The sequence below is a fragment of the Leptopilina boulardi genome, unplaced genomic scaffold (genome assembly GCF_019393585.1).
Source record: "Leptopilina boulardi isolate dan_hultmark-lab unplaced genomic scaffold, ZJU_Lbou_2.1 LbouV2_202, whole genome shotgun sequence".
Classification (NCBI taxonomy): Eukaryota; Metazoa; Arthropoda; class Insecta; order Hymenoptera; family Figitidae; genus Leptopilina; species Leptopilina boulardi.
The window spans coordinates 928,227-953,242 of NW_026137755.1; the positions used below are offsets into that span (position 1 = coordinate 928,227).

Genomic DNA, 25,016 nt, shown 5'->3' on the forward strand with positions numbered 1-25,016 from the left:
GTTATGATACGAAATTGAAAGGTTGACTTTCAAATGACGACGTAATAAAAAGAGAAATGGAATCTCTTAATTTAATGAATCAGTGACGTAGTTGGTGAAAGGGAAAGAAATACTGAACGTCAATTGGTGGAAGTTTTCTGACGAATCCTAAACAGCGGGAATTTCAGATCATTTGAATTTAATTACAAATAAAAATATATTTGTTACTTTATTCTTTCTGAAGAAATAAATATAAAAGTAGCATTGTTTAAAAAGTTGAAAAAATATTTAAGATAATATTAAGTTTATAATATACAGATAAAATTATTAGTAAATATTCATTTTTAAAAAAGAAATTGAAAATTTTCAAAAAATAAAATCATTAATACTGAAAAAAATTATTTATGTAATTAATTATATTATTATAAAAAATAAATAATTTAATTAATGAAAAATATTTTTAAAAAATTATTAACTCAAACAAATTTAAAATGATATTTTTTGATTAAAATCTGCAATTAGATTAGAATTAATTACCCAAAACGATTAATTATTATTTTAAGGACAATAAAAAAAAACGCAATTAAATTGGAAGTCAATGTAATCATTGAATGACTAGGTTTCGTTGAAATATAATGTCACGGTACTTCTGGGGTTTGATAAATAGCTTTGAATTGAAGCAATCGTTTCTCTCGTGGTAATCGGTATAATGCGAACTCAGCAACTGATAAGCTCCCCATTCATTAATGGCTCGCACTTGTGGTTTGGCAAAAAGCCAATGTGTATATTGAGTAAAATGAATTTACTCTATATTTTAATGTTTTCTTTTTTCAAATTTATTTCAATCGAAAATAAAAGAATTTACAAAAAAAACTAGTATTTATATGATTAATTTTATCAATTACGATATTGGTATATATTTCGATATTTTATAATTTAAAATATAAATTTATTGATTAAAAATACATCTTTTTAAAATAATATAACTATGGGAAGTTTCGGAACTCGATAAAATTATGTATTTTCCCTTTGTTGGTAAAAGCAACAAATTTTTTTTTTTCAAATATTAATTAATTTGTAATTTGAATATTTAGGTGTTTAAATATATTTTATTTTAATTATATATTTATTGCCAAATATTTTTTTTTATTATTGATAATCTTTCTATTAGGTTTGTATGCATTGGGATAAATCCGGTTGCATATTGTCAGGCGCAAAGTTAAAAAATAAATAATTAAAAATTAAAATAAACAAATTTCAATGTTAACTTTGAGAAAAGAAGTTTTTTTTTCTCTTATATTAATTTCAGCTTATTAAATTATCCATTTATATCGATTAATAACTTTTTTTGAATTTATATTAATTGTTTATTAATAATTATTATTTTAACAATAATTAAAAATTATAGAAATAAAACAAAAAATTCAAATTAAAAAGTAATTCTATCATTTATCAATAAACTGAAAGCATTCCTCGAATTTTTAAACGCGAAATTCCTTTCAGAGGAACGAAAAGGTTTCTTTATGCGTTTAGAATAAATTGTGAGGACGAAAAGTGAGAGGTCCTGGCAGATCGGATTGGTTCGATTCCTTAATTTATTATTCGATGAAAAAGACGGAGGGAGTGTGTCGGGGAGAGGGGGGATCCGGTGAATTCTTTCAAGAAGAGACTTTTGAGATGGTTGGAAGGGATAACAATGTAGTCGACGCCTTGAAATGATCGTCGAGGCAATTGAAACGTACAAATCGTCGTCGTCGTCGTTGTCGTCGTCATTTCAGTTAAGTCAGGAAGCCTATGGTTGAGAAAGAGAGGGTCGAGGATCCACGCGCGAGGGTAGTCACGACGAGAACAAGGATTATATAGTTGCTCAACAAAATCGGCTCTGCTCATGATGCCGACTCTATGGTATCGTCTATCGTATTCACAGTCGACTGCCCTCTCATCCGCAACCCTCAGCCCCATATCCTCCGTCCCTAGGTCCCTTTCTCTATCCACTACACTCCGATTCATCCCCCTCAATTTTAGCATCTCCTCGTAAAAAAAAGCCACGACTATCCACTTTTTGAACGTATCGAAACCCATGATTTTTACTCTATCACCTATCACAACGGCCACAGGTACAACAAGATTGCATCCCTCGTGATTTGACAATATTTCCCCGTTAAATATATATATAGAATATGCATTGGTTTCACAAAGAGGGTCCAGGGCATATATTTTCCTTTTATTTCACTACTCTCTATTAAGGGAATCAATTTTTCATTATTTATTCTATTACTCCCTTTTTTTTGAAATGAATTTTTTTTTCAAAATTAATATTAAAATTCGAAACCTGATTAAACATTTGCAAACTTTTGCAAATATTAAAAAATTGAATGGCTTTAAATTATCAATTATTGTAAATTTGAAAGCAATTTTTTCTCTTCCTTCAGCGCTTTTGTTGCTTCAATCGCATTGTTTTCGTGATACATTAATTGCTCAATTGCCACACCGCGTCTATAATCCTCATACACATATATACCCCACCAAGAGCGGAAGTAGTTCAGCACTTTTTTTTTCTCAAGTACCAGTACACTTATGTTTTCCAGACGTTGGCAAAGGGGAAATAAAAATGCGGAAAAAATGACAGGAAGAATAAGGAAATTTTGAAAAAAAAATTGTCACACAAATTTACGAAAGAACAATTTTTTATGGATAATCAAAAAAATTGGAAATATCAAATTTTTGTTATCCATAAATGAACTGTGGTCACTAAAAGAATAACAGAATTATTTCGGGAGGACAATTCGATACTAATTGACATTTACGATGATGCACGTTGCCCTAATATTGAGGGGTGCGGTATTTTCACTTTTTTTTTTATACTATTCCTTTCTACTTTTTTTGGACCTTTCAGAAAAAAATATCCCTGCTTTTACTAATATCGAAATTATATGAAAAACGTTTGATAAATCATATTTTCTATGACATCGGAAAATTCGAATTATATCCGGTATAGAAATATAAATATTTTGAAGAATTATTTAAAAATATCAAATAGTATTGTAAAAGCTTTAAAATACCTTGAATTATTTTTGAAGTGTAAACGACTCTTTCAAATTGACGAAATTATTTCATTATTAAAAACCTTCCAGAAAATTTCCACTTCCTCCAATTCATTACATTTAATTTTTCTTGAATCCAGATATTTTCTATTCTAATTTCTTCTTCCATTTCAGAATTTATTATTGTTTCCTCAGAATCTGAAATATATAGAGAATTAATTATGATATAAGAAAATAATTAATCACATTTTATATTTTTATATCGAATTTTGTCGATGCAAATTTTTAATTTTCATTATCCAAACTTTCGTCAGATGATAATGTAAAAAGAAATTGTGTAAAACTTTTGAAATAATAAATTTTTCCATATCGTCTTCAGTATGAAAGTTTTTCCCGCGCATATATTTATTTCTATTGAGGAAAAAACAAACTTGATTGGATTTCTCTAGCACTCCATTTTAATGAAAATGTATATTACATTGATCAAATTATACTGACATCTGTTCTTTCGCGGACAGCACTTTGGCAATATATATAGAAAATATACTGACAGATCAAAAGGTTTCATTTTGAAGGAAGAAAATTCATTATCGATTCCCTGATGAATTCTGAAATGTAGATTAATGTCCTGAGGGATTTAGTGTGTGACATTACTTCATATAAAACCAATGTCACTTGTATTTTGTCACATTACATCTCCCTTTGTGGGAAATAAGTTCTAATTGCCCTGATTAGGTTTTCGACTCGAATCAATAATTGGAACGAAAATTAATTTATATATCTATAGAAACAAAATTCGATTTTCCTTTATGAACATTATTTAACAATTTTAACAAAAATAAATAATTTTTAATAAATGTGCTAAATATACAAAAAATGGGAATAACTAGATCATTTCTAAGGATAAAAAAGAAATATAATCTCTCTCTATTTGTGACGTTCAGGAATTTGGAGTGACAGGCTGCTTTTTTACACGAACTGCGATGAGACTACTCGAAACTTTTCTCAATATTCATATATATATATATATAAACGCACATAGAGATTATTTACACATTTTGCTTACGTATATTTCCATTGATGCGGCATATAGACGCACTTGACGTATGTGTAAAAAGAAAAAAAGGAAACAATAACAGAAAAAGTTTTTCTCGATTTACAAAACTTTGTGTACGTTCTAATATATAGTGACGAATATTTTGCATTTGTATTGCAAAAAGGTAATGATAAAGTATTTTTAATTTATAAATTACGTCAAAGTTTTGCGTATTTAAAAAAAAAAAATTATTTATCAGAAAAGTCTTATTTAGAATTATTAGATTTTTTAAGAAGCTAATCTTAGCAGACTTTATATCGATTCCAGCGAATCCCTATTCTTCGCCCTGACAAGAGAAAGTATTCTTTCAGGTTTTGAAAAATCGACTCCTTCGAAGCTATGTAAAAATTAATTATACCTAATTAGTGTCTGTTATATAGTCTCGACTATTCTTTGTTCTCAGTAATACTGCGGTATAGAGAATCAGTTCTTGATTTAAAAATCCCCTAATTTCATTTTGTGGACATCATGTTTAATTCAAATAATTCCATTTTTTTCTCCTCATTACCTGCAAAAAAATTTATTATTATTTAAAATATTTTTCTATTTTTAATTTTTTTCAATTTAATATAAAAGTAAATTTCAATTTTCTGGTGGAGGGATAATTGTTTATAAATAATAATTTATCATTATGAAAATACTATTTTTTTGAGAAAAATTAAATGTTTCTTTCCTGGAATTAAATTATGATTTATATTGAAAGAAAAATATTGCTCTCGATTTTGATTTGGGAGAAAATTAGAAAAACTTGAAAAATAATTTATTGACCGTGAAGGACTTTGTATTATTTATAGAGATTTTTCACAACGAATAGGTTTTTTTTTTCTTTAGGAAGGCGGGCGGGATATATATTGAATGCCTCTCAATATTTTTTACCATCTCTCCGATGAGTAAAGAAGTCAAGATACTTCCTTTTTACCTGACCGAAATAAAGAAGCCCTATACAATAGACACTCAATTATATGGACAATGTCTATATTAAGAAAAATTTGAACCTCTATACTTAAAAAATTATGCTGAGAAATGATAAATCCAATAAAGAAATTTTTGAATCCTGCTTAGTAAAGAATTTTAAGTGATACTGTGGATAAAACAATTGGAATTTTTTTCAAAGAAAATCAAATAATCTTTCTCTTATAAAAAAAAAATCAAAAATAAATGTCTCTCATTATTTTTTTTCTTTCACTTTTCCTTAACTTTCATTGTTTAAATTATTTATTTATTATTAACAAAATTATAAAAGTTCTTTTTTCTAGAATTGAAGTTGATATAAAAACATTTTCTTTCAGTTAAAACCTGTTTAAGTACACAATTTTCTAATCGTTTTAACACCTTATTTATACTTTATTTTTATTCAAGTAAGGATTTCTCTCCATGCAGAAAGAGAGAAACTCCATAAAGAATTTAAGTGATTTTTCTCAGTCAACTAATTGATAAATAATTATTTATATTTCAAGATTATACAAGAAAATTTTTTTTTTTTTTAAATATCTTATGAATTATAAGAAAAGAATAAACGATAGAAAAAGCAGGAAATAATTATCAACCTGTGAACTCTTAAAAGAAATGAATTCCTCATTCAAGAGTCAAAACCATATGAGCATGAACACAATGAACAGAAAATCGAAGTTAGTGGATTTTCTTGCTCATTCTGACACCCATAATTTAATCTTGACTGTCCCTTCACACTTTACGAGGGATTCGTGCGCGAACTTACGGAAATCAAATTGAACAATTTAGCCTCAAATTGGCTTCCATATGAACCTATTTTTTTTTCTTTGTTCCATTTTCCTTCTCCAATTACAAATATATAATATCTTCCAGCAAAATTTATAATTAATTTCCTTATTTTTATATTATGCATAGTAAATAATAATAATATTGCAGGAAAAATGAAAATGTTTACATGCAAGAGGAAAAAAAAAAATATATAAAAATACTGTAAGCAAAAAAAGGTCCAGTAATTATTGTGACCGTTGTAAAATTGAGTCGTATAAAATTTCTTATCACACCACTCTCCATTGATTTCATATATATGTTTTTTCCCCCCTCTTTTTTGTTATAACGCGGAAAATTCATATAAAAAAACCATAAAAATGAATCAATTTGAACATGACTTTATCATCGGACTTTTTTTCCTTTTATTATAGCAAAAAAAAAAAAATTTGTATTATCTTTGCGGGGGTTGATATTGATAATATTATACAAAAGTGCATGGATCCATGATCGGAGAGTGATTATTATACTGGATTGGATTTGGCAAACTATGGGTCATTCATTTTCGTTCATCGTAGATCGAGAATGATATCCAGGGGATAAATTTAGGGAAGAAAAGAGAAAGCGGGGGATATATAGCTTAAACGAATGGATAAACCAGAATCGTAGCAAGTATTTAAGGGTGACTCGCGATAGTCGCGCGCCAGTTCTGCGGCCGCTTGGCCCCCGAGAGGTTCATCTTTTTTTTGCTATACAAAAAAAAAACAAAAGTTAATTTTTTCCACGTGAAATTCAAATAATAATTAAATTAAAAATTTATTATTGACTCCAAAAGTATTACATAAAATAGGTTCGTTAAAATTAATTTAATTTATTAATTAAAAAAATAAATTCTGAATATTTGTTAGTTTATAATTATTATTGAAATAGTGAAAAAAAATTATTATATTAATTTTTATATTATAAAACTAATTTTAAATTTAACGAGCGCAAATGTTATTAATGACAAAAATATAAATGTGCTTTGTGATGTTAAAAATAAGTGATATTTTTAAAATATGTGCAAATGGTGCTTAATGTGCTAGATGTTGTCAGCAAAATTTAATCAGCAGTTGTAAAATATTTTTTTAAAAAAAATTTTTAATTTTTTTTACTCTAAAGTTTAATGTGTCTTAAAAAAAATTATTTGAATAACCTAGAAAATAACAAACAAAATAATCTTGTCTTTATTTTATTCTTTTTAATAAACATTTGTTTATAAGTTTATATGAAGCGAACAAATTGATGCAAAAACCTTTGTAACGTAAACGAATTATAATTTTCATTATTATTATTAAAATAAAATTCTAAAATAATTCTCTTTGATTTAAAAAAATATTCCGATTCATTATTATTTAAAAAAAATGTTTCTGCTTGAGAATGTTCTTTCAATTTCACCGTTACTTTTAGAGGATTCTTAATTTAAAAAAAAAAAAATTAATTATTTTGGATTTATTTGAAAATTAACTCCTCAAGAAAATTACAGCTATACAGTAAATAAAATATACAGACGAGTATAAACTAATAAATTTAAAAAGAAAAATCTAATCAGAACGTAATAATATACGTATCATTAGCATAAAACAACAATAAAATTTCTTCACGGATGAATGTGTCAAGAAACGGTTGTCAATTTCATTATAGGACACACCTTATATCGTCTAAGAAATTGAACCATATTCAACTAATATAATATATATATATAAATGTTCCACAAAATTTTTGCTCACTCAAAAATAAATTTTTCTAAAATTTACATTTGTTATAGCAAAAAAATGAAAATGAGAGTAGTTATAGACTTTCCTCTCTTATATGTATGTTTATTAATTATATAAAAATATTCCCTCCTATTGTTTATACTCATAATATTTGAATTCTGAAATATAATGTTATTTATGCGATAAGAGAATTACGCGGGTGGCGTGATTCTTCACCAGACTGTCTGATGATTCAGTTAAATAAAATTTATCAGATTTTTCAAAATCAAAGAAAATTATTAATAAACTGATGCGGAAATATAATATTCTATCTATACATCTTTTAAAGGACATTTAATTTGATAAAATAATAAATATTAATTAAAAAAAATTTTTAATTTGAAAATAATCTTTTAAAAATATTTTCAAATTTTAATTAAATAAATTAAAAAAATTAAACACACACACAATAATTTTGATGTTTTTGATAAAATAGAAAATTCTCGAGAAACCGGTGCCCAATGTTGCTAACATTGGGGTTGTTGTTTCTGCAGCTTGCCGGAGCTAGTTTGCAAACCAAAGACTTTTATCGTCTTGCAAACCATTCAATGGGCAGCTTTTATCAAGGGAATGTTATTTTAAATGAAACATCCTCTAATGAAGAAAACGAAATCTTCATTGAAAGCCAGGAATTTAGTGTAAAAGAAACCACATTTCACAGGGGGTGAGTTGAATGTTTTTTTTTTTTTTTTTGCTACTTAGTCAAATTTACTTCTATAAACATGTATATATTTATAAAAGTAAATTAAACTTTCAATTAATTAAATTTACTAATTCAAAATTATATATTTTAATTATTTTTTCTATTAACTTACCGTACACGTCATCAATAAGGAAATCCGTAAAATTAGTCTTCTTTTAAGGAAAGTTTTCTCTGTTAACGATGCGCCAATTTTATTCACAATAAATAAGAGATTTTATGATTTTGTCTCTTCTTTGATGATACGAGAAACCTGTTTCTTTTAATCCTTTTTGACGTTTTCCTGCATAAGTGACATGTTATACATTTTTATTAACCTGTAAATTATAAAGAAATTGTAAAAAAATATACCCTTATTCATGAAGCTGAAGCTATCCGCTACTTCTTAGTTTCAAGTATATACAAACGGAAAAATAAAAGAATTGAAAAATTATGTTGAAATTTCCCAAAAAGAATTTTGTTATTAAGTAATTATAATTAGCAATCTGCTATATTATATTGAATAATGAATAAATTTGTAATCACAAAGATTAAACCATTTCTTCGGAAATCGCGCACAATTAACGTAATATGTGAACCAGAAAAGAACGATATATATATATATTGTGGTACAAATTCTCTGATATGTAAATTTTATCATTTGGACACTTTGTAACGAGCCGAAATTATAAAAATTTATTTGAGTCTTCCGATAATATATATGATCACAATTAAGAATTTAAAAAAAAAAAAATCCAAAGATTAATAAACTTCTAAAAATCTAACATTTATAAACTATTCGTTAAGAATGATATATATTTTATAAAAATTGTTTTATTAATTAGAAAATGATCAATAAAATTGTTAAAATGTTATGCGTGCAAATTTAAAATTAAACATAACCACAAAATACAACTACATTTGAAGTATTACATTTACTCCCGTTATCGATTTATTGGACAAATAATTAATTCATTAATCTTTAAAAAAAAATTCATTCTTAAATATAAATATATATTTATATAAATAAAATATATAAACTATAAAATATATTAGAGTGATTAGAGTAAATAAACAAAGAAGTTATACTCACACGGCTAGATCAACAGTAAGTCGATATAGACAAAAATATTGTTTGAAATCAGTTGAAAACAGATTAAAAATGATTAATTAATATAAATAATTATATTTTTACACATAAATTACTATTTTTTTGTAAGAAAAACTATGTTAATTCATTTCTTCTGTTGCAAACTAAACGCGCAAAAAGTAACCAATGAAGTATGCTGTAATGGATCGAGTTCAATCGATAACCGATATTTCGAGAATCGGCAGCTGTTTGACGCAAACTTCATAACGTTCATCGTAAACAAACAAAAGGATATAACCTTTCTTAACAATTTTTTTTTAGCGCTTTAAAAGTTATTAGAAATAAATAAATATAAACTAAACACAATCTTATCTTGGAATTTAAAAAATATAATATTTATTTAGAAAGAAAATTTATATATTTCTTAATTTTCTATAAAATGATTGTAAAAGAAAATAGATTGAAGTGAAAAATTAGACTCGAATTAATCCTCTAATATCCCTAATTTGCAATTGCAATGGGTTCGTTAAATACTATACGTGAGTGCGCGGGTGTATGACGATAGCAGTAGTCTCTTAATCTAAGTTATACTTTATGGGCACCCCTTTCCACTATCGCGATCCGGACTGTACCCCTCTCCCTCTAATGGAAGGTCCAATGTGGTATTTAGAGATCGTGCAGATTACGAGGAGGCAAAAGAGGAAAAAGAGTATTTGATTTTGTCTATGAGAGAGAGAGGCGCAAAAACAAGATGGGATTTGTGCCAAAGGAATGAAAAGAAAAACGCTCGCGAAAAGCCTCAGACTGTCGGTAATGACCGCAAAAGCGAACAAGGTTTTAAGTAAGCCCCCCCCTTTCTCCCCCCGGAAAGCGAAAAGTTAAGTAAGCAAGGATTAGGGTCCAAGCATCACGGTATTTCATCTGTCAATGTTCTCACGAGGATATCTACGCGAAAGTAGTCTTATTCTCCTCTATACTATATATTTGCACTTTTAAAAAGTACCTTTTTTCGCTTCATCCTTTTGTGGTTCTTTTTAAAGGGTTATATTAATTTTTTTTCAGAGATGCTGAAGTTACTTTGCGAGAAATTTGCCTAAAGAAGAATAATCGTAAACTTTTGCTTTTATTGGAAAATGGAATTTTAACAGATTGCAATTATGAAAATAAATTTCCCAAACAGTGTACCGAGGAAATTTTGTCTTCTGGAAATTTAAAATCATCAATTTCATTGTATAAACAAGAAAACAATAGTTTATCAATAATAACAAAGTTTCCCTGGCTTTGGAATGTTGAAAATTTGTATAAGCAATGTCGGGACATAAAATCTCGGAACAGAAATCAAATTATTCACCAACAACGACAATGGTACCATCAATATTCTCTATATATTATACTGTAAAATAATTTGAATAACAATTTTTTTTGACGAATCTCTCGATTTTCATATAACTTATCTAATCTAAAATTATATAATAATAATATTTTAACGCAGGAATCAACAGACTCGTTTGGAAAGATTCCGGAAATCGGAAGAAAATCACAATCGATCAAGAAGAGATCTTTTTTTAATTCCTGGTACAAAATGGTGTGGCAAAGGTTACTCGGCAACGAAGTATACAAGTTTAGGTGGTTTTGGGACAGCTGATTCCTGTTGCCGAAAACATGATACCTCTTGTCCTTTTTGGATTCCTGCTTTTGAATCACGTTATGGTCTCTACAATTGGGGCGTTTCAACAATGATGCATTGCGCATGCGATGAACGGTAAAAAAAATTTTTTTTTTATTTCATTTCCTTAAAATCAGACATTGAAAAGTAATAAAATATTTTTAATTAAAATCACAAATTGAATTAACTATAAATAAAAATTAATTTATTTTAAATGAAATTTGAATTAACTCTCAAATGAATCGGTTATTACTTGAAAAAAAAGTTTAGTATCTTTGCTTATGTGCTAGCTAATTATAAAATTATGTGCTTTCTCTATAATGAGAGAGTGATTATAAAGCTCATATAAAACGATAATAAGCAAATGATATTACATAAGATCATAACGTCAAAGATCGTATATGAAAACAAATGCACCTTTAATCTTTTCTTCGCATCTGGTGAACACATTTCAAAATCTACTTTCAACAGATTCAAATATTACTTCTTCTTCTTCTTCCTCTTCTTTGAAATCTTAAAATGACTATATACGTTAACGGTTTAGCTATTTTAAGATTCATTCGCGAAAAATTTTTTTTCTTACCTCTATATATAAAAAACTATCATATTTTTAGGTTTCGAACGTGCCTGAAAATGGCCCAGTCCTCATCAGCAAATATGGTAGGAAAAATCTTCTTCAATGTCATTCGATTAAAGTGTTTTATTTTGAAAAAAAGGAAGAAAAAGATATGCAAAAAATGGGCAACGAAAAGCAAATGTCTAGAGTATGAAAAATATAAAGCAGTTTTAAAAAAAAATCTTTACTATTAGCAATTAGTTAAATTTTTATGAAAAACAAAAATCTTCAAAAACAAAAAAAAAATGTGTCAATAGTAGTTCTCAGGGATGTGATATGTTTCCAAGTGAAGAAATAATTGTTTCTATTCCTAGATTCAAAATGTTTATTTATAACACAAAAAAATCGAATTGCAATCAATAGTACTTACATTGAATTTTATATTTTAAAGATATTTATTTTGCAAAAATTAATCATTCTTATCTTTCAAAAAATGCGATTTTTATTATTTTAGATTTTTTTTTTAATGTTAGTATTATAGAATTTTCTATCTTATTATTTACTTAGATTTATTATAATTAGAGAAATTATAATTATAATATTTCTATTTGTCGTGATTAATAATAACATTATGATTGTGATTAACAATTTGTTATTGACAGTAATATTATAATTATAATTACATCTAAATATAATTATATATTGTATATAATTTATATAACCATGTGATAATAGATATTAATTTTCTATATTTAATAAAGTTTTATTGTTTATATTTTTATCGAATTGTTTCTTATTTATATACAATTTTGTTGATTTACCTTTCATTAATATTTTTCCAAATTTGTTTCCCGGTTTTTTAAATTGTGATATTAAAAATTAATATAAATGAGTTTTTTTTTTTTTTTAAAGAAATGCGGTAACAAAAAATGATCGTATGACCGCAATTGATAAAAAATATCTCTTCTTAAAATTCTAATAATATTTACAAACTTCTGCATTTCGATATGCAGTTTTATTTGCTGTCACTTACCGTGTTTGTGATTTTGATAAATTTTATGTAATATGTTCCCGATAATTAATTTTAATTTATATATGAACACAAAGATTTTCACTTTTTAAAGTAAATTAAACAAAAAACGTTAATCGCATTTTTTGAAAAATTTTTTTATATGCAAATTTGAAGGGAATAAAAATTTGCAGATACGTATGAAAACTTTTAAAAATATTAAACTAATCAAAAAAGTTTAATACATATTGTATTAAAATTTTTTATAAGAACTAATAGCAACATATCAATTTTTATTACAATTATCAAAGTAAAAGTATTAAATAAATAAATTATAATAAAATTATTAATATATAGACAAACGATAATTACAAAATTTATAAATTACATTAAAATTACTAATAAAATTTATATACTGATTTTTGATAACGTTAGAAAATTAATTCAATAGAAATAGATGAGTTATAAACTAATATTAAAAAAAAGAAATATATTATAATTCGATTTTTTAAATTAAGTTATTGTCTTACATACTAGTAAGAAAAATATTATCAATTCCCAAAAAAACAATAGGTGTTTTTTTTTAAATTACAAAAAAAAAATTCAGAATAAATTATATAAATTGCACATTTATAAATCCATATTGAAGATATATATAATTTAGTCATTTTTATTTGTAAATATGTAAGATAATATTTTATGGTGACACTTGCCTAAGCAAACGAATAAATAATAAAAATATTGATTTTTTATTAGTTTTATTGTTCCTAATAATTCTTTGTTTTTTAACTTTATTTTCTTAAAATTATTCATTATTTCAAAAATGTATAAAATACATTTTTTTAAATTTCGTTACCCATCAATTTTGGCGGGAAAATCAATAAGACACCTACAAAATGCTACGTCCCTGACTCACAAATGTATCAAAACAAAACCCTGAAAGTTTGTATTGTTCATTTAAAAAGCAAAAATAACTAATTAATCTGTTTATTTTATTATATAGTGATTTTAAATATCTTATCATTACGTTTTATATAAAAGAATGTTTAAAAAGTATTGTAAAAAGCAGAAAATTTTCAAAAATTCAACAACTTTATTGTAAACAAATTTTATCAAATAAAACAAAAATGAAGACAGGACAAATAAAATGTTTAAAAGAAGAATTAGACCTTGGAATTACATTAAACGGTGGACAAAGTTTTCGGTGAGTTATTTTCTTTTTGAAGAAATTTAACAATTTTTTAATTATAATTGAATCAACATAACCTAAAAATCTACAACAAAAGTAATACGCATGCGTGAAGTTAATAATGCGCATGTGTTATATTTAATTTTGAAAATTTTTTTTCTTTTAGATGGATCAGTTTAGAAAATGAAAAAACTTACAGAGGTGTTTTTGCGGGACAAGTTTGGACTTTAAGTCAAGATGACAATAATCTTCATTATACAATACATGGACCTTCAAAAAATATAAATTGCGAAAAACTATTGTCAGACTATTTTCGCTTTGAAGTTTCACTAAAGACGAATTTAGAAAAATGGTCTGCTGACGATAAACATTTTAAAAAAGCCCTTGAAAAAGTTGATGGAGTAAGAATTTTAAATCAAGATGTAGTTGAGAATCTTTTCTCTTTCATATGTAGTTCAAATAATAATATAGTTCGGTAAGTTTAAATTTATTTAAACATTATTTATTTATATTATTCTACAATTATTAAATTATTATAGCTAACGAATTTAAATGATTTTAAAATAGAAAATATTGTTTAGAATTTCCAGTATGGTTGAGAAATTGAGTCGTTTCTTTGGGGAAAAAATTTGCGATCTCGATGATAAAGAATATTACGATTTTCCAAAAATTAATTCACTTGCAGCAGACAATGTGGAATCAATATTAAGAAAAGAGGGATTTGGATATCGTGCTGCCTATATTGCAAATACAGCAAAAAAATTATTAGAATTAGGCGGACGAAAATGGTTGATAAATTTTCATAAAAATAGTTCAACATATAAATTGGCAAAGGAAAATCTCATAACTCTATCTGGAGTTGGTCCAAAGGTTGCAGATTGCATTTGCCTTATGTCTTTAGGACATTTAGAGGCAATTCCAGTTGACACACACATTTATCAAGTTGCTATGGCTAATTATATGCCTCATTTAAAAAAGCAAAACAGCGTCACGCCTAAAATTCATCAAGAAGTAAGCGAACATTTACGTGAATTATGGGGTCCTCTCGCTGGATGGGCTCAGGCAATTGTTTTTTGTGCAAAAATTAACAATCAATCATCAGTGTCACTGTCAGAAAAAAAGCAAACAACAAAGCGGAAAAACGTCAGTGACTCAGTGAAAACAAAGAAACAAAAGGAAAAATGAAATAATGATAAGGTAACATGAATAAGTCAGATTTAAAAAATTTTTTTTATTACGTAGAACAATTTATAAATTAACATTTTTTTGAATAAATAAATATTTTCATAACTTACAAATATTATACGAAAGGTTTAAAATCACAATCATTTTTTGACAGATTTAAACATTTTTTTCTAAATGAGTATTACTAGGGTAATATATGAGATAAAATAATGTACAAATCATTGCACTATTTTTATAGGAGGTATTAAATCATAATCACTAATTATAAATTGAATGAAATAGAATGGAATTTTTTTTTTAATTGGAAATGATTCTTGAGCAGAAGAAAGTTCATATATTTAGAGAATCAAGTTGTAGTGCCGATGGTTGATAATTGTCTAAACGAACACGTTTTTGTTCCTCATGTTCCAACGCAAATGGATGATCAAGTTTGTCGAGATACGTAATTTTTTTGAAAAATTCATCATCATTATCATCATCATCTGTAAAATTGTTCATATAATAATTTTCAAATTTAAGTCAAGTATTTTGTATATGAAAAGTTGTGTTTACTTACCGTAAGGCTTTTGAAGAATATCGGCAAATACACTTTTAAAAATGTATCTCATCCCTGGAAATGCTGCACTAAGATATGCACGATGAATTGGTCTAAGAATTTCCAAACAATTCATTTGTAGAGACGCTGGCTCTGATGAATTATAAATTATTCGCATATTACTTTCTGCAGCTGTTGAACAAGCCATTGGATATAGTTGTCTACCTCTGAGGCCAGTAAAAGCAACTCCTGTATAAAAAGAAAAAATTCATTTTATTTCTATTGAAGAATTTTAGATTATTTAATTTTATGATTTATTATCAAAATAATCATACCTAATGGTTTTCGATCCACGAAAAATTGAAGAGTACCTTTCCAAGTATCTAAATGAATTCCAACGACATTATTTTTTACGAATCCACGACAATAATTCATCTTAACTCCTCCATGTTGTGTATATCCTCTGTACGAAAGACCCCAAGATTCGCAATCACGACCCAAAAGTGAACAATAAGCATCGATTATTGTGTCAGTTTTAAGTGTTCCCACTCCTATCATCTAGATAAAAAAATATTCTAATTGTTAGACTCTAAATTAAAACAGAATGTTAAAGAACATTTTATTTTAATGGATTCTTACAATATCTGTTCCATAAACAGGAGTGAGAATTTTTATTTCCCAATAATGATGTCTTCCTTTCAACATGCATTCCGTTCCACGAATTGCAGTTGTTCCATTACTATAACCTGGATTAAATTTCACTGCTAAATTTTCATTAAACAATTTCACTTTTGTCGATGCTAATGAAGAGTCCCATGTCCACTCATGTCCTAAAAAAAATGAGAATAATAAATATAATGAGCATAACCTCAAAAAATATTCTGCAAATAACTATGATATATTTTTTAAAAACAATACTTACTAATAAATACATCACAATAACAATCAAGTGAAGAACATTCACACTTTTTTTCTAATTTTGAAGTTGAATTATTAGCCAATTCCATAATTTCACTTTGAATACGTTTCATTTGTTGTATATGTATATATATTCTTCCTAGGTTATCACCATAATACGATGCACAATAAATATATATTATTCAGTCATCAAACATATAACTTTACAAATAAGTTATCCATTTAATAATAAAAAATAAACTGACAAAACATTTAATCAGCTGTTGATGTTATTTTTATATATAAGGTTAGGTTAGTAAATGCTCGAAGCTTCCAGAATTTACCACCAGACATGTCAAACTAGTTTTGATGAATAAAATTAAAAAACAGGTAATATAGAATATTTAAAGAAAATAAAAGTGAAAAATAATTTCTACAATATTTTGTGAATCAAATTTGTATTTAATATATAAATCAATTACAATAGCTTAAAATATTGTGAGTCAGGAAAAAAAGCGGATAGATTTTTTATTTTTCTAACACTATACGCTTATTTATAGAATTCATGTTCAGACTCGTCTTTTTTGATATTATTCTTGTAACCCTTTTCAAAGTCTTTAGCCAAAACAATGTAACGATTTTCTCGCACCGCATGCATACCAGCCTCTTGACAAATTGCATTAATATCAGCACCGGAAATTCTATCTGGTCGCGCAACATAATCCTCCAAATCAACTTCCTCGCTTAAATTCATTTTTGTTGTTATCGTTGAAAATATCAAACGCTTTTGTCGTCGATCAGGTAATGGAAATTCAATTTTTCGATCCAATCTCCCAGGACGCAATAGCGCTGGATCCAATGTATCGGCCCTTTAAAAATTTGAAAATATAAAAAATCATTCTCTTAGAAAATAATGCATTTTTTTTTTAGTTAAATTAATAAATAACAGAATATTAATTTTTAAAAAAGTGTACCTGTTGGTAGCCATAATAACTTTGACATTAGTAGTTTGATCAAAACCATCCATTTGATTTAATAATTCAAGAAGAATACGTTGAACCTCCCGATCTGCTCCAGTTTGGGCATCAAAACGTTTAGTTGCAATTGCATCAATTTCATCAACAAAAATAATAGCCGGTGAATTTTCTTTAGCTAAACGAAAAACATCTCTAACCATTCTAGGTCCTTCTCCCAAATATTTTTGCACAAATTCCGATCCCACAACGCGAATAAATGCAGCTATTTGACAAAAAATTACATTATTTGGAGAAATAATTATAATAAATCGATATTTATATTAATGAAAAAAAAAACCAAACCTGTTGTATGTCTGGCAACAGCTTTAGCGAGCATCGTTTTACCACATCCTGGTGGTCCATACATCAATACACCCCTAGGGGGATCAATACCAATTTGCTTATACAATTCAAAATGTGTAAGTGGCAATTCCACAGCTTCTCGAATTTCCTGCTTTTGCATATCCATTCCTCCAATATCACTGTATTGAATGTCAGGCTTTTCATCTATAACATAAAATCATTAAATTAATATCCAATCAATTTACAAGAAAATGGAATAAATTTTTAAATAAACAAAAATAACACTTGCCAGCTTGAAGCATTGATATACTGGAGTCTGCCTCAGGTGGAAGAACGTCTACTAATGCATTACTGTGTTTATGAAGAGCAACACTAGCAGATGGTTTTAACAATTCCCTATCAATTGTTGACAAAATGCGAACATAATAATTCGAACCAGTTGTTGAACCAACGATACCAGTATTTTGATCAACTGCTTCTAAAAATTGTCCAATAACTAATGGAACACTTTGTATTCGTTTTACTTCTTCCTGAGCGTGTAAATACTCTTTTTTCAAATTTCGTTGTTCATCTTTTATATATTCTTCCTGTACTTCCAGAAACTCTAACATTCGCTGTAGTTTCTATTTAAACAAACAATAGAACAAAATTTGTTTTAAACATCTTCAATTTTAAATATTTATTTATTTATTTAATACCTTATATTTCGTGTAAAGATCTTCAATGTCCAACTCCTCCAAAGCAGCATAATGTCCAATGGCCGGTTTGGAATCAATTTCACACATGTCCTATAAAATTAAATATACTAAATTATAAAATTCCAAATTTTCAACATTAATCACTAAGTTCATTAATTGCGAAAAAAAACTTAATTTACAACTCTTAATGCAAATTTGAAAAAAAATAAAAACAAGAATAAATTAGAATCCTTTGTTTTTGAGGTTAAGTAACAACCCATTGAAAGAAAATCCAACAAAGATTATATATTCAAAAAAATTGATATTTATCAATAATATTATTGTTTAAAGATGAAAAATCAATTGCCTGTTAGTATTTATTTATTACAAATTGGATATTATTTATAAAATTGCAGAAATTTTATTAATTGATAAAATCATAAGAAAACTTAAAATAGAGTATATAAGTTTAAATACACTTTAATAATATTTATAACATTAAATTTACCTTATCTGGTAAAATAATTCCTATTTCTTCCATTAATAATTATCACTATTTTATTGTTACTCTAAAAAATTGAGGTTTACGAATGACTCGAACTTTTTGAGCAAGAATATTCCTTTTGTGACAGACTGACAGCGTCGCTCAGGTTAAAATAGGTCATTGCTGACAAGAGGCGGGTATTTTAAAAAAATAGAAAGAATTATCAAATTTTTGTATTTATTGTTCGAAAAGAGGTAAAAGTTTTTGTTTGCAATTGTTATTATTTACAATTTATTATTAATTAAACAATTCTTTTTTTTAAATCAAAACAAGGGAATGAAGATAGTCGCAAATATGTGCGAACTTTTCTATTGGTTCTGACAGGTTCTGATTGGCTTGAAGGTACATTACCAGCCAATGGTAATCGATATACTATTTAATCAGCTGTTTAAAGTGTCAAAAATGTCCGTTACACGACGCCACTTGACAATCCTTGTTGCAGACAAAAAAAATCAGTAAAATCTCATCATGTATCGTGAAAAGAAAAAAAGAAAAATATTGGCAACAAAATCACAGTTTTAAATTTATTTATTTATTTTTTATAATTTCATCTGTTTGAATAGTGATTTATATTTCTTGTGAATTCACGAAATCAATCAATACATCTTTACTTTACTGATTATTTTCTATCTCTATAATCAAGAGACGCCTCCACTTTATTCAATGCTTGTTTGTATTTATATTTCTTGTGTACAACAGTGCATTTTTCATATTATAAATAACATGACTATTTTTCATACATTTTTCTCCATTTTCTAAGTGCAATGTAGAAATTAATTTTTCAGAATATTTTTTATTTACAACAATAAAATAAATCTCTTTCTCCCATTTGTTTATATACTCAAATTTATTTGAAAACAATGAATCCTGCAAATCAAAATTTAGTGAATCCCATTGGAGATGGAGGAGAAAATAAGGGCAGGTAATGAAAATTTTTCAGCATTTTTATTAAAATATAATAATTAATTAATGTTTCTCTTTTGTTGCAGATTTAATTGTATTACACATTTTTTTGTTATTGTTCTTTTATAATCTTTAAGACATTTAAATGTATATCCTAAGAGTCTTATAAAAATTTGATGAAAAAAAATTACATTTGCATTTTGTATTAATTATATTTTTCTTTGCATTTCAAGCTTGTCATGATGATTCAATTTTATTAGTGTTTTTTTTTAATATTTCACAAGAAATCTGAACATATAAATTTTTCCAAGTATTATTTGAATATATAATAAGATTTTTTAAAAATAGTGTATTTATAATAGATATTGAAAGAAAAAGAATATCAAAAACACTTTAAAATTCTGTAAAATTGTTAATCGCTAGCTTATAAAAATTTAAAAGCAAGGTGAGACAAGCATGCTTATGTCATTTTGTATATATATGTACATAATAACCTTGTTAGGATAGCCTTCATTGGTAATGGAATACGTTACGTCTTAAATATTCTAAATTTTCTTAAGTTTATAATTTTTATATGAAAAAAATTTTTTTTTAACATTCTATCGTATTTAATACTTCAATTATTATTAAAAAAACAAAATTCTTTTTAGCTGTCTACTATTGCGCTATGCGAGTCAAAATTCTCTAGACGAAAGTTCGCAAAAGCATGTGCCACGTGAAAATGGCAAGGACAAACCACCGTATAGAAATCATCATCATACGGATCGAGCCTTTGAAGTTATGAATGCCATGCGCAAGTAAGATTAAAATTTAAAAAAAAAAATTTTATTTACCATGTTTTTTTTTGTAAATTTATTAAAATTTATTATTACAGGCAAAATTTACTTTGCGATGTAATACTCATAGCAGACGGTGGGATTGAAGTACCAGCACATAAAATGATTTTAGCTGCTTGTAGCCCTTATTTTTATGCAATGTTCACAAGTTTTGAGGAACGAGATCAAGATAAAATAAAACTTCAAGGAGTTGATCATTCGGCATTAGAATTACTTGTTGAATATGTTTATTCAGCTGAAGTTTATGTCACAGAAGATAATGTTCAAGTTCTATTGCCAGCAGCAAATTTACTTCAATTAACGGATGTTCGAGATGCGTGTTGTGATTTTTTACAAGCACAACTTCATCCATCAAATTGTTTAGGAATAAGAGCATTTGCCGATCTTCATGGTTGTTTAGAATTACTTACACATGCCGACAGTTATATTGAACAAAATTTTTCGTAAGTAAATTTTTTGTTTTTCAATTTTGTGCGACAGTCAATGAATTCTATTTTCTTCACAGGGAAGTTGTGGAGGGGGAGGAATTTTTAACATTGACACCACTACAAGTTGGAAAATTGATTTGTAGTGATCGTTTGACTGTTACATCGGAGGAAAAAGTATTTGAATGTGTTATTTCTTGGGTTCATCATGATCTTGAGAAACGACAGCATGTACTGGCGGAATTAATGGAACATGTGAGATTGCCACTTTTGTCACAGGAATATTTGGTACAACGTGTCGAAGAGGAACCACTTTTAAAAACTAATTCACAGTGTAAGAATTTTTTTATTTTTTAAAATTATTATTAATAATTATTTTTAAATTATTATTTGCGACGTTTTTTTTTCCTACAGGTAAAGATTTTCTAATAGAAGCCCTGAAATATCATCTATTGAAAGGAGAACAAAAATCACTTTTTAAAACGCCGAGAACAAAACCTAGACAACCGCGAGGTTTACCGAAAGTTTTATTGGTTGTCGGTGGTCAAGCACCAAAAGCAATTCGAAGCGTCGAGTGTTATGATTTCAAAAAAGAAAGATGGTATCAAGTTTCTGAGCTTCCTACTCGAAGATGTAGAGCTGGTAAGAAATTGAAAAAAAAATAAAATAAAATCAGAAAGTATATATTTTTTTTTATTGACAGGATTATCTGTACTTGGCGATCGAGTATACGCTGTTGGTGGTTTTAATGGATCTTTACGAGTGCGTACAGTGGATGTTTACGATGCATCTGCTGATAAGTGGCAAGCATGCCCTGGAATGGAAGCAAGACGATCAACGTTAGGCGTTGCAGTCCTTGGAAATTGTATTTACGCAGTGAGTATATTTGATAAATGTAATTTTCTTTTCAAATATAGTTAATAACCGTGTAAAATTTATCAGGTTGGAGGCTTTGATGGATCAACAGGATTAAATTCAGCTGAGGTTTATGATCCGAGAACACACGAGTGGAGAATGATTGCTCCAATGTCAACGCGAAGAAGTAGCGTTGGTGTTGGTGTTGTTAAAGGTCTTTTGTACGCTGTAAGTGTTATTTACAAAAAAAGGAGGGAAAATATTTTCGTTTTGTAAATCTTATTTTATTTTTGAAGGTTGGAGGTTATGATGGTGCATCACGTCAATGTTTATCTAGTGTTGAGTGTTATAATCCAGAGAAGGATCAATGGAAACCTGTTCCATCAATGTCGGCGAGAAGAAGTGGTGCTGGAGTAGGAGTTCTCGATGGGATTTTATATGCAGTCGGTGGTCACGATGGTCCTTTGGTTAGAAAAAGTGTCGAGGCTTTTAATCCAGAGAGTAATCAATGGACTCCTGTTAGTGATATGGCACTCTGTCGACGTAATGCAGGTAAATTATGTTATATTTTAAACAATTTCTCTAAAGTTTGATTGAAATTTGATTTTTTAGGTGTTGTTGCACTGAATGGATTGCTCTATGTTGTCGGAGGTGATGATGGATCATCGAATTTAGATTCAGTGGAAGTTTATTCGCCGAGAACAGACACTTGGACAACATTGCCAACTTGCATGAGTATTGGCCGTAGTTACGCGGGAGTTGCGATAATTGATAAATCATTGACCTCGACATCGAGTATGTGAGGTCAGCAGACCGCTGGGCATTCATCAGATCAAAATAATGAACAAGATGCTGAAGCATCTGAACCACAAAGGGAAGCCGGGCCCAGCGGTGTTAGTGTCCATAATCCGGATCAGAATGTTAGAGCTGCGAGTCATGATTGCGAGGGTCCCCGATGCCTCTGTCATAGATATGAAAATGGAGAATTGGCAGTTGTTGTGATGAATCAAAATCGTAATCAGGAGAGAAATGAAGCTTATCAGAACGTGGGTCGTGGAAATCGAACATTCCAAAATCGACAAAATCATCCGAATCTTAATCCAAATTATCAAAATCCCGTTGATTTGATTCGCCATCAAAGATATAGGCAACAACAAGAGCCAGAGGAGAATATTTACGAAAGACTTGACAATGACGAAGATGAAATTGAGGACGTTGAATTAATTCGAAATGAAAATATCGTGAGTGTACAAAATGCCGTTGATAATCATACATACGAAAGGATTGATAATCGTTCCACTTATCGTTCGGGATTGCAGAATAGAAATAATTTTTATATAGCCAATAACCTGCCAGGACACAATGTCCTTAATGAATTTGACGCTAGAAATTTTGGTCATTACGATCAACCTAGAAATTTATATCTCGAATCAATGAGAAATATAAGAAATCAATTTTGTCCATATCAAATTGGAAGACTTGGTCGAAATTGTTTTTCAACGGAGAATATTGCCTATGCCTCATATAGAAGATATATTTATCAAGGTAGTCGTAATTGTTCGTGTCAAGTGTGCAGACATTTGTGTCATCAGTGTTTCAATATTCAAGATCGATGGCGATATCAAGATTCAGGAAATGCAACAACAGCGTTTGGCAACTCAAGAAATTATATTTATCAAGTTGCTCGTAGTTGTAAGTGTTCATTTTGTCGTGGTGAATTTGCTTACTCAAGATTCCCGATAAATTCTAATCGTCTCGCTGAATCACTTCGTCGTGAATGTCAATGCAGAGATCCTGGAAATTGTCCTCGTTGTTTTTCATTAAATTCTGCCATTTACATTGGACGTTACGATCAATCAGTGAATAATCCAATTTATGGCAATCCAACAATTTACGTTGGTAGAATCGACAGATCTTACGGTTCAGGATTAAATAGCTTAATGACTGCTGACACTTCGTCAACATCAAATTCAACCTCCAGCTCGAATTCAAATCCAATTGCTGGAAATTCAGCGTCAAACGATTTAGATCCATCTATTGGAAGAAGTACTGCCAATTCAAATGTTCCCTCAACGTCTTCTACTTCCATTTATCCTGTGAATAATACTGTGAATCGACATCACACCTGTGATGATTCTTGTATCAGGAATCAAGGCAATTTAAACACTGGGGTTTGTCAATTTTTAGGTCGTTGCGAAAGAAGTGAATGTCAACATGCAGGAAGACTTTCGTTACATTGGTGGTTCGTTAATAAATGGTTACCTTCCTGGGTAACACAAAATGTTGATAGAAATAATGCCGAGAGAAATTCGGAAGCAAATCCCAAAATTGAAGAACCACCTGAACAACAAGATAGTGATAGTGAGGATCCTTAAATGTAAGTTTTCAGCGAGCAGTCATATAATTCATGATTTTTTTTTTTATGGGAAAAGAAAACAAAAATTACTCATATTTATAATTTGAAACAGTAATTCTTTTAAAATGAATAGTTTGATTCTGAACCTCCTTAAGAGAAAGAAAAACATTTTTCTTTTTTATTTCCCAAATTTTAAGAGTGATATTGTCCAATTAAGATTATGTCTTAGACAAATATTGCCAACACAGTACTTTTTCAACAGAAAAAAATTGTAAATATATGCCATCAAATTTCAGGCAATTGATGAACAATTTTTTAAAATTGATACTTAAAATTTTGGATTTAGTAAACTATGGATACTATGAAAAAGTTATTTCATAACAAAATAAATAAATAACATTACTAATATTATTTGGATGGCGTTATTTGTCTTACACATGATTTTTAACAACTAGTCGATAATAATTTTTATCAAAATTAATTATTACAATGAAAACAATGCAAAAAAAATTTAAATACTCTTTGAAATGTGCCATTGACTCTAAATTTCAATTTTAATAATTTTCATTATTTATGAAATTAATGTTTGAAATCTAAATAAGAGACAAATTATTCATATAAATATATAAGAAATTATACATTATTTTTAATATCAAAATATTAA

General features: G+C 27.8%; 6 protein-coding genes across 6 annotated transcripts; 4 read left to right on the forward strand and 2 right to left on the reverse strand.

Annotated features, from left to right (window-relative positions):
- Window positions 1–6,546: 6,546 nt before the first annotated feature.
- On the forward strand, window positions 6,547–12,898 carry LOC127278428 (uncharacterized). Its single transcript, XM_051300158.1, has 5 exons — window positions 6,547–6,685; window positions 8,068–8,295; window positions 10,463–10,765; window positions 10,893–11,162; window positions 11,681–12,898. Exons 2-5 carry the CDS (start codon window positions 8,093–8,095, stop codon window positions 11,874–11,876), a joined length of 972 nt encoding a protein of 323 aa, XP_051156115.1. The 5' UTR covers window positions 6,547–6,685; window positions 8,068–8,092; the 3' UTR covers window positions 11,877–12,898.
- Window positions 12,899–13,519: 621 nt separating this feature from the next.
- On the forward strand, window positions 13,520–15,118 carry LOC127278426 (N-glycosylase/DNA lyase). Its single transcript, XM_051300157.1, has 3 exons — window positions 13,520–13,835; window positions 13,987–14,295; window positions 14,402–15,118. The coding sequence occupies exons 1-3, from the start codon at window positions 13,759–13,761 to the stop codon at window positions 15,003–15,005; spliced, it is 990 nt and encodes a 329-aa protein (XP_051156114.1). The 5' UTR covers window positions 13,520–13,758; the 3' UTR covers window positions 15,006–15,118.
- Window positions 15,032–16,752, reverse strand: LOC127278429 (SPRY domain-containing SOCS box protein 3-like). The gene is made up of 5 exons (XM_051300159.1): window positions 16,463–16,752; window positions 16,180–16,370; window positions 15,876–16,098; window positions 15,562–15,789; window positions 15,032–15,487 (listed from the first exon to the last, which is right to left on the reverse strand). The coding sequence occupies exons 1-5, from the start codon at window positions 16,569–16,571 to the stop codon at window positions 15,336–15,338; spliced, it is 903 nt and encodes a 300-aa protein (XP_051156116.1). The 5' UTR covers window positions 16,572–16,752; the 3' UTR covers window positions 15,032–15,335.
- A 126-nt stretch (window positions 16,753–16,878) lies between these two features.
- LOC127278425 (26S proteasome regulatory subunit 6B) lies at window positions 16,879–19,098 on the reverse strand. Its single transcript, XM_051300156.1, has 6 exons — window positions 18,942–19,098; window positions 18,455–18,544; window positions 18,046–18,379; window positions 17,757–17,960; window positions 17,412–17,676; window positions 16,879–17,306 (listed from the first exon to the last, which is right to left on the reverse strand). The coding sequence occupies exons 1-6, from the start codon at window positions 18,972–18,974 to the stop codon at window positions 16,988–16,990; spliced, it is 1,245 nt and encodes a 414-aa protein (XP_051156113.1). The 5' UTR covers window positions 18,975–19,098; the 3' UTR covers window positions 16,879–16,987.
- A 306-nt stretch (window positions 19,099–19,404) lies between these two features.
- LOC127278422 (ring canal kelch homolog) lies at window positions 19,405–22,814 on the forward strand. The gene is made up of 10 exons (XM_051300153.1): window positions 19,405–19,646; window positions 19,763–19,899; window positions 20,531–20,677; window positions 20,755–21,159; window positions 21,222–21,475; window positions 21,556–21,783; window positions 21,845–22,017; window positions 22,084–22,224; window positions 22,293–22,548; window positions 22,609–22,814. The coding sequence occupies exons 2-10, from the start codon at window positions 19,838–19,840 to the stop codon at window positions 22,797–22,799; spliced, it is 1,857 nt and encodes a 618-aa protein (XP_051156110.1). The 5' UTR covers window positions 19,405–19,646; window positions 19,763–19,837; the 3' UTR covers window positions 22,800–22,814.
- LOC127278450 (GATA zinc finger domain-containing protein 14-like) lies at window positions 22,803–24,763 on the forward strand (the record flags this gene model as incomplete). Its single annotated transcript, XM_051300183.1, has 1 exon — window positions 22,803–24,763. A coding segment is annotated over one exon (1,569 nt), but the record flags the coding sequence as incomplete, so codon positions are not given.
- Window positions 24,764–25,016: the final 253 nt, after the last annotated feature.

What these genes read in the sequence shown, in the direction of transcription:
- LOC127278422 (XM_051300153.1), top strand. Translation starts at nt 19,838, where the DNA reads ATGAATCCTGCAAATCAAAATTTAGTGAATCCCATTGGAGATGGAGGA. An exon ending in TTTAAAAACTAATTCACAGT is followed by an intron (nt 21,476 to 21,555) that starts GTAAGAATTTTT and finishes TTTTTCCTACAG; the next exon opens with GTAAAGATTTTCTAATAGAA. An exon ending in TACTCGAAGATGTAGAGCTG is followed by an intron (nt 21,784 to 21,844) that starts GTAAGAAATTGA and finishes TTTTATTGACAG; the next exon opens with GATTATCTGTACTTGGCGAT.
- LOC127278425 (XM_051300156.1), bottom strand. Translation starts at nt 18,974, where the DNA reads ATGGAAGAAATAGGAATTATTTTACCAGATAAG. An exon ending in ATCTTTACACGAAATATAAG is followed by an intron (nt 18,380 to 18,454) that starts GTATTAAATAAA and finishes TTGTTTAAATAG; the next exon opens with AAACTACAGCGAATGTTAGA. An exon ending in TATATCAATGCTTCAAGCTG is followed by an intron (nt 17,961 to 18,045) that starts GCAAGTGTTATT and finishes TTTATGTTATAG; the next exon opens with ATGAAAAGCCTGACATTCAA.
- LOC127278428 (XM_051300158.1), top strand. Translation starts at nt 8,093, where the DNA reads ATGTTGCTAACATTGGGGTTGTTGTTTCTGCAGCTTGCCGGAGCTAGT. An exon ending in ATTCACCAACAACGACAATG is followed by an intron (nt 10,766 to 10,892) that starts GTACCATCAATA and finishes ATTTTAACGCAG; the next exon opens with GAATCAACAGACTCGTTTGG. An exon ending in CATTGCGCATGCGATGAACG is followed by an intron (nt 11,163 to 11,680) that starts GTAAAAAAAATT and finishes TCATATTTTTAG; the next exon opens with GTTTCGAACGTGCCTGAAAA.
- LOC127278426 (XM_051300157.1), top strand. Translation starts at nt 13,759, where the DNA reads ATGAAGACAGGACAAATAAAATGTTTAAAAGAAGAATTAGACCTTGGA. An exon ending in AACGGTGGACAAAGTTTTCG is followed by an intron (nt 13,836 to 13,986) that starts GTGAGTTATTTT and finishes TTTTTCTTTTAG; the next exon opens with ATGGATCAGTTTAGAAAATG. An exon ending in TCAAATAATAATATAGTTCG is followed by an intron (nt 14,296 to 14,401) that starts GTAAGTTTAAAT and finishes AATATTGTTTAG; the next exon opens with AATTTCCAGTATGGTTGAGA.
- LOC127278429 (XM_051300159.1), bottom strand. Translation starts at nt 16,571, where the DNA reads ATGAAACGTATTCAAAGTGAAATTATGGAATTGGCTAATAATTCAACT. An exon ending in TTATTGTGATGTATTTATTA is followed by an intron (nt 16,371 to 16,462) that starts GTAAGTATTGTT and finishes CATTTTTTTTAG; the next exon opens with GACATGAGTGGACATGGGAC. An exon ending in TATTCTTCAAAAGCCTTACG is followed by an intron (nt 15,488 to 15,561) that starts GTAAGTAAACAC and finishes ACAATTTTACAG; the next exon opens with ATGATGATGATAATGATGAT.